Here is a 10629-nt window from a genome sequence, read left to right on the forward strand (position 1 = left end):
CCATCCCAGAGGTCAGCACCCAGCCCGGGAACTGAGGAGGAGCCCCCTCTACTCTGAGAGGTGGGAGCTGTGGGGTGGGGGGGTGTCTGCAGACCCTGGAACCAGATCTCCCTCCACTGCTGTGTGACCTTGGGCTCCTGACCTAACCTCTCTGTGCCTCTATTTGTCACTTGTGAAAACAGAGGCAATAAGCCTACTTCACAGGACTGCTGTGGGGGTTAAACGAAGCAAACTGCGGAGCACCCCGCAGAGCTGCTGTAACGGGCACTAACGGAGGATGAGCCGCACTTTCAGGATTTTTAGGGGGAGACAGGGCACGGGGCACTTCCCTGAGACTCCGCCTCTCTTGCCGCCGCCCCCACCTTGGACCAGAGGACCTCTCTGGAGGCGGGAAGTGCAAGGCACAGCCTCTCCTGGGGTTGGACTGAACCACCAGGAAAAGGAAAAGGAGAAAAAAACTCCAAATTTTCTGCCACACTGAAGTCTTCCCTTAAACAGTGGAAATTAGGGGTCTGCTGTGCTCAGGACTGCATGCTCGCAGGAGGTGGGGTGGTCGGGTGATGGGGCGTCTTAATAAATCTCTCCTAGAAGTGGGTGGCCTGACGCCAGGCCAGGGCTGGGAGCGCAGGAAGCCGCGGTTACATGTGTCAGCCAGCAGAGGGGGCTGTTGACCCCTGTGGTTTGGACCCAGTCAGGTGGGTGGGGAGGTGGGCTTGCCAGAGTCCTGCTCCATCCCCGTCCAAGGGGTCTGGCCCAAGTCCGTGGTCCAGGAAGGCATTTATGAGATGACCACAGCGCCCCCCACCGCCACGTGGCTGGGGCAAGGCACGAGATGGAAGAGGGTGCCCCAAACGCAGGATGCATTTTATTTAATACATTTTAATGTAATTGTTTAAAAAATAGCCTGGCAGGGTCCCCAGATGTCTGTGGTCTTCTCGGCTCGGAGGACAAGGGAGCCACTGGTTTTGTTTATTTCATTCTAAACACAGGCTGGAGACGGACGGTCTCACGCCATGAGTCAGCGTCTACACGGTCAGGCCAGGCTCTGGAGATCTTGTTTCGCCCTGTGTCCCAGCTCTCACAACCCACTTCGTGTCCACTGTCAGTTCTTCCCTGCCCAGATGGACATACCTGGCTCCTCGGCCCAGCCGGACACTCCTGGGCTTGGGCCACAGCCTAGAGGCCTGGACCTAATTGCCAGGGCTCCAGACGTCTGAAGCTGCCCCAGATGAGTCCAACGTCCACGTCCATGGCTGGAAGCAAAACCAAGGCACAGGCTTGGCGAGGGGCTGGTATTCATGCTGGCCAGGACCCCAGGGCCTGGGACCCCCTCTGGCCCTGCAGGAACCACAGAGGGAGTTGGGGGAGAGATGCTGGGGCCCCAGGGCGGGAAGAGGAAGAGGCGCTCGCCCCTCCTCCTGGGACAAACTCATGCCCGCGTCGGGGTCTGGCCAGGCAGGGGTCTTCCCAAGTCCCTGGGAAGCACTCTCAAGACAGGGCCGGAACGGCCGGCATGGTGTGAACTGGACACGGGCCTCGCCAGCTGCCTCTACACGGAGGGAACCAGGAGCCTGCAGCTGCTGACCCTCAAACCCCGAAAGAGCTCAGGGTGGAGACCACGCGTGGGGCCCTCTGTGCCCTGGGAACCCTGGCAGAACAGGTCTGCAGACAGTTAGATATTTTCAGATTTTATGAGCCCAGCTCTTGCTTCTCCTCATATCTAGAAAAGCACTAAAATCCTTCACGGTGGCATCTGCTCCTTGTGACCAGTAGTGACCTGCTGTAAAGCGTGTGTTTGGCTGCGTGGACCTCCCCCTTCACGTCTACACTGACCTCCCCTGCCTCGCTGGGGCGGTAGCTCAGAGCTCTCAGCAATGCCGCCTCCCAGGCTCTGGTCCTCATCTTGCCCCCAGTAAAACTTAACTCTCAACATTCAGGTTGTGCCTATTTTTTAAGCCAACAACAAGACCACATGGGGCTCGGGGTGGGGGTGGGGTGAGGACTGCCCCCCTTGAGGGTGTCAGTGACCTTGACAGAGAAGCAGGGTCTCTCTGGTCTGACCACCGAGAGACAGGTGGACGGTAGCAGCAGCGCCTGTGAGGGTGGGGGCCTCAGGCTCCACCCAGGAGGGCGGGCACAGGAGCCCAGGATGCCTCTGGGGCCGGGGAGAGGGGGACGGTGGGGGATGGGGTTTGGACCCCATGGCCCTGGCCCTGGGTCCCTCCTCACCCCCCAGGGCTGTGCAGGGAGTGGCCAGTCCTCACAGGAGCAGGGGGTGAGTTGAAACCTGCAGGAGGGGACTGTGGGTGGGGGAGTTGCCACGAGATGGGCCATGGGGAGGAAGGATGGGACAGGACGGAGTCCCTCCCTCAAGGGGGACGTGCACAGCTGGGGCCCATGGGGTGGTGGTGGGGGGTCTCAGGTGGGGAATCATGTGCCACATCAGAGGGGACTTGCTCTTCCTGCCAGACCTCAGGTGACAGATCTCAATGTGACAGTCCTCCCCAGTGGGCTCTGGGGTGGGGCCCCCGCAGCGGGGACTTCGGATATTGTTGCCCAGGGGGCAGGTAATAGTATCTCACTTCTCCAATAGTCACAGGATCCACCCTAGAGACCTGGCCTCAAGGCAAGCTCAGAAACTAAGCCTTTTGTTTTGCAAAGGAACCGATGTCTCTTTCTCCAGAGGGAAGGGTGGCTGAGACCCGAAACCCCATCTCAGGGGGGCAGCAGGGCTTTCCAGTCCCAGGGAGCAAAGCCAGGCTGCGGTGGAAGCAGTGGAATCCTGCTGCTGTGTGGCCCAGAGACTTGGGTCATCAGCAGGAGGGCAGGAGACTCAGCCAGCAAGTGTGAGAAACCAGTGCTCCCCACAGGGGAACCGCCTGCTGTCTGAGTGGAGCCCGGTGCGCCCCCGGAGTGAGAGAGGGGACAGCTCTCTGTCCAGGGCTTGCTAAGACGTCTTGGACGCTTGTGGTGCCCCTTGCTCACGTCTTCACAAAGCCACATCCTTTTTCAGGGGAAAAAGCAAAAGCGGGCCCCTCAAGGTGTCACAGAGAGCAAACCTGACTTGCAAATGAATACAGAAAAGTGCCCCTTTGTCAGATGGTTTTATTGGCTTTCTCGTTGCCAAGAAAGACACTAAGAATCTTTTTCTGGGGAGCGTACATTCGAAATCTTGCTTCTCAAGGGTCACGGAAAGTGGCACCAAGAAGTGGCTGGTCCCTCCCGTCGCTACGGCACCAGGGCTGTAGCCAGGGAGCTTTTTCCCTGCTCCCCAGGCCTGGGGCAGACCCTCTGCTGGGAGAGGCTAAGACACCCCATGAAATGCTGAAAAGGGAGCGAGCATGACTCGCAGAAATAAAACACAACCACATTAACATCTCAGAAATGACCTGTCCTTATGCTGAGCACGGATCTTTATTCTTTAAGACATCAGGCCCTGGGTGGGCATCAGCTCTCTGCGCAGCCTTGCCAGGAGCAGGTGAGAGAAAAGCAGAAGCGATGAGCCCTGGGCAGAGTCCTGGGCAGAGCCCCGGGCAGGGGCCGAGTGCCGAAGGGCCCCTCCCAGGTGTCTAGGAAGCGTGGTCACTTCAGAAGGTGCATTCTGGAAACAAAGCAAGATGGTGTTACCCCGGGCCGTCGCGCCTCCGCCCACCAGCTGCCTGGTTTCTTCAGTCCAGACAGGCTCCAAGGTCAGTGCCCTGTGCCACCTTCTCCGCCAATTCCCTGGGGAGGGCCTGAGTCCCCACCTCGTGGGAGAAAAGCCACACGCCCCACTGGGCCCCTGGGCTGGGCCACTGCCAGGACCCAAAGAAGGGTTGTCCCAGACTGAAGAGCTGGACGGGTGGGGACGGCCAGCACAAAGGCAACAGGTGACTCCCTTGCGGGCCCAGAGCCATGTCTGGACCTCTGCCCGGGTTTGCTGGGAAGCGGGGGAGGCCCAGGCAATGGGCAGGGGCCCGGCATTGACCAGGGAGCTGGGACCAGCTGGAAGGCGGTCTCCTTCATCGTTCCTCTGGGGACAAAGGGCAGGAGCAGCCCCCAGGTGCTGGTTCCAGGAAGGGGCCTTAAGTAACTGTCTTAGGCGCTCAGCTGGCACCTGGGCTACCAGGTGGCTCACGGCGACCTCCAGGCCCAACATATGGGGAGCTGGGGGGGGCCCCGAGGGAGGCAGGACGGCCAATCAGCTGTGCACCGCCCTCTGTCCCCGACACGGGGTCCCCCGGGGGCTATCCTGCACCCCACTGCACCCATGAAAGAGGGGGTGCCCCTCGTGGTGGGGGCAGGGCGGGAAGTGACGCCGGGTTCCACACCCAGACCGAGGGTGTGTCACAGTGACAGACACACTGGGGGGTGGTTTGCTGAAAGTGGCCTTGAATGTCAGCCCAGCTCCCACACTGCGGATTGTCCATTTCTCTCCAGGGTAGTTTCAAACCAGGTCCCTCTACATAGCGCCTCGACTTCGAACATCTTTCCGAAATGATTATTGTCTGCACCAAGCCCTGGGCCAATGGACCGCCCTGGGCCCAGGCGTGTGCGGCTTCCTGGGGGCCGGCTCACCTGTTTCCTGCAGGGGCTTGAAGCACCAGGGCACCCCGGGGATGCTGGAGTCGAAGCAGCAGCCCCGGTTGTTGCACTGCTCGGGGGTGACCTGGGGGTAGCCGCAGTCCACCCTGTCCTTGGCAGGGACGGCACACTGGTTCGCCGCTGCCCCAAACAAAGCGACAAAGCCGAGTCAGAGCCCTTGCTGGTGGGGGGCGGGGGGGGGGGTTTGGTCTGGAGGCTGCGCTTTGCAAACCTGCCCTCTCCCCACCCCCACCCCCACCCACTCCTGAGTTCAAATGATGTGATCCCATCCCCCACCCCGACACCTGCTGGCCAAGGACCCTCTCTCAGCACACGGATTTTAAAGAGACGTTCTGTAGGAAGTCTGGCCTGCTGCCCCGGGTCTCTCACTTGGGTGCCCTCAGCACCTTTCAGGAAGGCAAGAAGGCCTGGGTTCCCTCCAGCTGGCAGGCACCCACGGGAATCCAGGGGCCCCTGAACCCGGAAACAAATGTTCCCTTTGCTGTTCTATCAATAAAACTTCCCCCTTTCAAAAATAAATAGTAGCATAATAGGTAGACATTCGAGAGAAGAAGAATCACAGGATATGCCATTTTCTGCACTTCCCTGCTCCCCTGTCACACCTTCCCTGAACTTTCTTTGATCTCTAACATTCTTTTCTTTTCTTTTTTTTGTCTTTTTAGGGCCGCACCTGTGGCATATGGAAGTCCCCAGGCTAAGGGTTGAATCAGAGCTATAGCTGCCGGTCTAGACCACAGCCACAGCCACAGCCACACCAGATCCAAGCTGCACCTGCAACTTGCACCATGAGCGAGGCCAGGGATCAAAGCCACAGCCTCATGGATACTAGTCGGGTTTGTCACCACTGAGCCACAAAGGGAACTCTGATATTCATCTAAGTCTTTGTCTAAAGTTCAGCAAAAGTCTGCTTGGCCTCATTGCCTGTCTGTGCTTTTCCTCAGGAAAATAGAAATCGCACGAAATCTCAGCTCGTCTTCTATTGCAGCCAGTCTGTAATTCCGTATTCCACTGGTTCCCAAACTCTGTTGGCCCTGGGGTCTTTCACTCCATGGAAACCTGATCCCACCCAGAGACATTCTGATATAACTGGCACATCCCAAGCTTCAAGCGTTGGCAAAGTTTCCAGGTGATGCTGACAGATGCCCCGTTTGGGAGCCACTGCTTGAGATGGCTCAGCAGGTAACCTGATAAAAGCCACACCCTAACTCAGGGGACGGGAACAACCACAGCCCTTGCCCCGAGTCGCAATGGCTAAAAGAAAAAGGTTTGACCAGATGGAAAATGTTCCAGAACTCATTGTCATGGATCTTTCTGTTTTGTTTTGTGACTCCGCCAGAATACTATGCAAAGACCTGTACTGTCATTCGGAAATCTCTAGCAAGGAAGGCAGACCTGGGCTTGAATCCTGAGTTCAACACTGACTGGGAGGGCCAGTTACTAACTTTCAGAGACTCAGTTTCCTTGTCTGTAAAATGGGAGCAGCAAGACCCTGTTTGCAAGGCTGTTGAGAGAAATCCTGGGTGTCTGGTAAATGGTAGTGGTTAAAGGGACATGGGGCTTGGTCCCTCTCCTCAAGCCCACAGGAAGCCCTGGAGCCCAGCGGCCCCTGCCATGGGCCCCGCCTTGCCCCTGGCCCCTCCCCGCCGCTGCCAAGTAGGGGAGACAGAGTGGTACTCACACAGGCCCACATACTCCCCGGCAGAGCTGGAGGACGCCAAGGCCAGGAGCACCACTAGCAGCCAGAACATCCTGGCCTCCATGGTCACGGGCAGGTTCTGGGGAACCGACCGCTCAGCGGATGTGCCACGTCCGAGGCAAAGACTTCTTTATAGCCCCATGTTTGCACAGGCATCCGGATTCTGTTTGTTTGGGGAGCCCTTCCCTCCTGCTCCGGCCCCACCTGCTCTTCCCTGCAGATTGCAAAGCCCCTGGAGGCTTGTCCATCCCAAAGGCTTTGGTAACAAGGAAGCAGCGAAGGCAGATTCCAGTTGCCAGCCAACACCTCTCTACCAGGTGTTGGCCTGGCCCCAAGGAAAGGCTCACGGCTCAGCGTGGGGCGGGAGGGCAGGGCCAACCAGCCTGGGCATTAGCCCTAACAACCCACCCGGGAGCCGTCCAGGAGAGTCCCTGCTCAGTGAAGGGGGTTCACAGGCCACTTAATCCCAGACCAGCCTCGGATTTTTGAAAAGTGGTAACAGGAGTTCCCATCGTGGCTCAGCAGAGGCAAACCCAACTAGTCTCCATGAAGATACAGGTTCTATCCTTGGCCCCACTCAGGGGGTTAAGGATCTGGCCTTGCCATGAGCTGCAGGGCAGGTCACAGACAAGGCTCAGATCTGGCGTCGCTGTGGCTGTGGTGTAGGCCGGCAGCTGCAACTCCGACTTGACCCCTAGCCTGGGAACGTCCATGTGCTGCACCTGCAGCCCTGAAAAAAAAAAGAAAACAGATGACAACCACAAGTCAGGTATGTGGTGCATAGAGATTTCATTTCTCTCTCCCAGTTTTGAAAGGGGGAAGTTCCTTTTCTTTCTTTTTTGCTTTTCTCTAGAAAAAATGATTTTTTATCATCATTTTAATAAATAAATTGAATAAACTTATTCAAAACATTTTCATAAAAATGTAATATGTGCAGCTGTTTTTTTTTCAATCAGACAATACAGAAGAATCCCCACCACCAACCTTTTCTCCGGTGATGTCCAGTTTAACACTGTCTTAGGTATTTTTCTAGAAGGTTCTCTATTTAAGCACATTTTTAGCACAAGTGAGAACTTATTATACACCTTTGCCCAGTTTGTTTCTTTTTAAAAGGTGAAGGCCATAACTTGAAAATTGCTTTATAACAGCATATTTAAATGAGACGGGAACAACTATACCCATTTTCCAGAGGAACAAGCTAAGGCTCAAAGTGTTGATGCACAGCAAGCCAAGAAATAGACGCGTTGTTGGGCAAAGAAGAGTGACTTTATTCTGAAAACCAGCCAACTAAGAAGACGGTGGACTAGTGTCCCTAAGAGGCGTCTTACTAGGGTTAGAATTGTCTTCTACACTAAAATTGAAGGGAGTGTGTTTGGTTGTTGCAAACTTTTTTTTTTTCTTCTTTATTGGCTTTTTAGGGTCGTACCCGAAGCAGGTTCCCAGGCCAGGGGTCGAATCAGAGCTACAGCTGCCACCTACACCACAGCCACAGCAACACTGGATCCCCGACCCAGTGATCGAGGCCAGGGATGGAACCCTTGTCCTCATGGCTACCAGTCGGATTTGTTTCTACTGGGCCACAGTGGGAACTCCCTGCTGCAAACTTCTTGATGCCCACATCCTTTTTTCTTGAAATTCTCCAGGTAGATCTCGTCACTGGTAATTTCTAGTTTCTGGTAATTTCCGTGTTTCGGTTAACTTCCAACAAGGCAAATGTTTTTCTTTGTTCTGCAACTTTTTACCTCTAGATGAATGAAGAGCATTTTGCCTTTCAAGGTCAAAGCTGGAAAAGGGTTATTATGTATATTTCAGGCTATAGGCAACTTTATTTTTTTTTTTCAGGCCGCACACAGGGCTTAGGTAAGTTTCCAAACTACAGATGGAACCTCCACCTCCACAGTGACCTGAGCTGCTGCAGCTAGGGTCTTAACCCACTCCCCCACAGCGGGAGCTCCCAGGAAATCTTTTACAGAGGTTCAGAGCCAGGTGACTAAGCACAGGTAGCAAAAAGCACAGAGAGCTGAAGGAAGAGATGCAACATGGAGTCAGGTTCCCTCTTCTCTGCCACCAGGAGACGTGGCGGAACTGGGATGCAACCCACCTTGGTGGGACGCTGCGGTCTCCACTCTCTGTTCAGGGCAGGTGCCCCGCCCTGCAGCTGGCTGACCAGGGAGAGTGGGGGTCCCCTTATCATGTCTTCTCCTGGCTTCTTCCCTGGCTGGGCCATTCTCCTCTCTGTTCAGCTCTGAGCCAGGAACCATGGGGTGGGTTTGCACCCCATCCCAGAGCAGCGGCCCCGGCTGGCCGCACCTAGCATCCAGGTAGTGTGTGGCATTAGGGGGGTGGGTCTCAAATCGCCAAAGGTTTGTCCACAGAGCTGTCCTTCCCCGAGTGACTGATAGAGCCAGACCGTGCATGGGCTGCGAACGGGGACCTGTCCCACCTCGTGACTCCCCAGGCCTGTCCCACTGCTCCGTGCTCCCTCGAGAACCCATGTGAGCTGACACTTCTGTCTGGTCCCCACCCCACCCCAAAACCGAGGCAAGCACACGCTTGTAGACAAAGCAGATTCTGCCTTGTTTCTGCGGCGTTTGCTCTGTTCTCAGAGGGAGAGAGGGCATCAAGGCTGGGAAATGGCATGATGTTTGTTATTAAAAAGAGGGAAATTTATTATTTCACAGGGGAAGTGCCTGGGAGCCTCTTCCAGCCAGACCCCTCTGACTTCCCACACCCCACAGTGTCCCCGGGCCAGGCAGGCTGGGCACTCGGTCAGGTCCCAGGAAAGCACAAACGCCCAGGAACCGGCTGAGAAGGGACAGTTATTTGAAGGCTGCCCTGCCAGGGGTCCCCCAGCTGCCTTGCAGTCACCTGGGGGGCTGGACCAGATGGGCGCCTGGGCCCCACCCCTGGCAGGTAACTGAGCCACGCCTGAGTGCTCCTGGCAGCCAGCACGACAGCCACTAGCTGGAGCTTTGCTTCAGTATAACTCAGCCAATGTGGCTAGAGACCCTCTGCAGGAGCCCGGGGCTCGGGCTGAGGAAGGAATAACAAAGGGGGACCCCTCTCCCTGACAGGGAGGCAGGGTGACTATGATGGCAAAGCTGAGACCTGGTTCCAGGTGTGGGGCCGCAGGACCCTGGGCACGTCGCCTCTGCTTCCTCACGGGGCCCAGGGCGCCCCTCACATGGTACCTGTCACACAGCCCCTGGCCTGTAGGTCTGTGTAAGGTAGTGATGCCGGGCCAAGCTGGGGGCTGGGACACACTCTGCTCCCTGGGCAGGTGTGGTACAGCAGCCATGGCAGCAGAGGGTCCAGAATCCAGACCCCCGTTTGACGGCCAAGGTGGGGTGGGTGGGGTGGAGCTGGATTCCTCAGATTGGGCTTCTTAGAGGAAAGGGGGAGGGAGACTAGGGGAGCAAGTGTGGGGAGGTCCCTGTGTGTTCTTTGTTCTGTTCTACGAGCCCTGGGCTGTCCTCCAGGGCAGAGGCCCACCCCACCGCCAGAGCACAAAGGCCCCGAAGGCCTCCTGAACTCCCCCTCATCCTTGGGGGGAGTTCAAGTTCTGGGAATGAAGACAAACCAGAGAGGCAGGTCCCAGGGTCACCTGTGTGGCCCCACCCCGACAGGTGGCTGCCCAGTGCACCTGGAGACTAGGGTGAGCAGGTGCCTGCCAGGTCCTGGGAGCCCGCCTCTGAGCTCCCTCCCATCCTGGGCTTCATAGGCAGATGCCAGGGAAGGCAAGGGCCCCCCTGCACGGGTCCAAGAAGCAGGCCATCTGGCCGGAGTGCTGGGGCCGCACCTACCACCTGCGGAAAGCGTGGCCATTGGCATATATATGTAACAAGCATGGACTGAGCATGATCACAGCCCAGGTGCTGGGACTGTCATGTCAGGCCCTGAGGACATCAGGCAGCGCTCCACCCTCAGAGCCCACAGCCCTGTGAGCAAGAGCAAGTTCAAGAGTGAACTGTGGTACAAGGCTGCAGGAGCTGGCAGAATGCTATGCAGCAGGCATCTCATGGCTGGGGCAGGGGATGTGTGGGGAATCTGCACTGGGTCTTGAGGGATGAATAGGAGTTCATGAATGGGTGAGGGTCAGAAGAGTGAACTCATCATCTCACAGAAAACGTAGTCAGAGAGACCTGTACATGTCCCCTCTCAGCTTTCTAATATTATCCTTGTTTACTCAGCCACACCAAGAAAGAGGGTACAAAGCCACACTAAGCAGCTCCCCTGAGTCCGCCCTGGGGTCAGAGTCTCCCCAGGGAGCTTCCTGCCCACCAGCTGTCGCATCATTCCGCAGCTGCCTAGGGTGTGGGCCCCTCCCTCCCTCTCTCCCCCTCCCTCCC

The 10629-nt window shown here is 56.9% G+C and overlaps 1 protein-coding gene across 1 annotated transcript; it reads right to left on the minus strand.

Annotated features, from left to right (window-relative positions):
- Window positions 1-3087: 3087 nt before the first annotated feature.
- On the minus strand, window positions 3088-6385 carry TFF3 (trefoil factor 3). Its single transcript, NM_001243483.1, is given in 3 exon segments — window positions 3088-3601; window positions 4558-4704; window positions 6263-6385. Coding segments are annotated over 3 exon segments (243 nt in total). The 5' UTR covers window positions 6345-6385; the 3' UTR covers window positions 3088-3587.
- Between the last annotated feature and the right edge of the window lie 4244 nt (window positions 6386-10629).

The sequence above is a fragment of the Sus scrofa genome, chromosome 13 (assembly GCF_054392235.1).
Source record: "Sus scrofa isolate SSC_HxYL_T2T_F1_AM1 chromosome 13, Sscrofa_HxYL_maternal_Yorkshire_Landrace_v2.0, whole genome shotgun sequence".
Classification (NCBI taxonomy): domain Eukaryota; kingdom Metazoa; phylum Chordata; class Mammalia; order Artiodactyla; family Suidae; genus Sus; species Sus scrofa.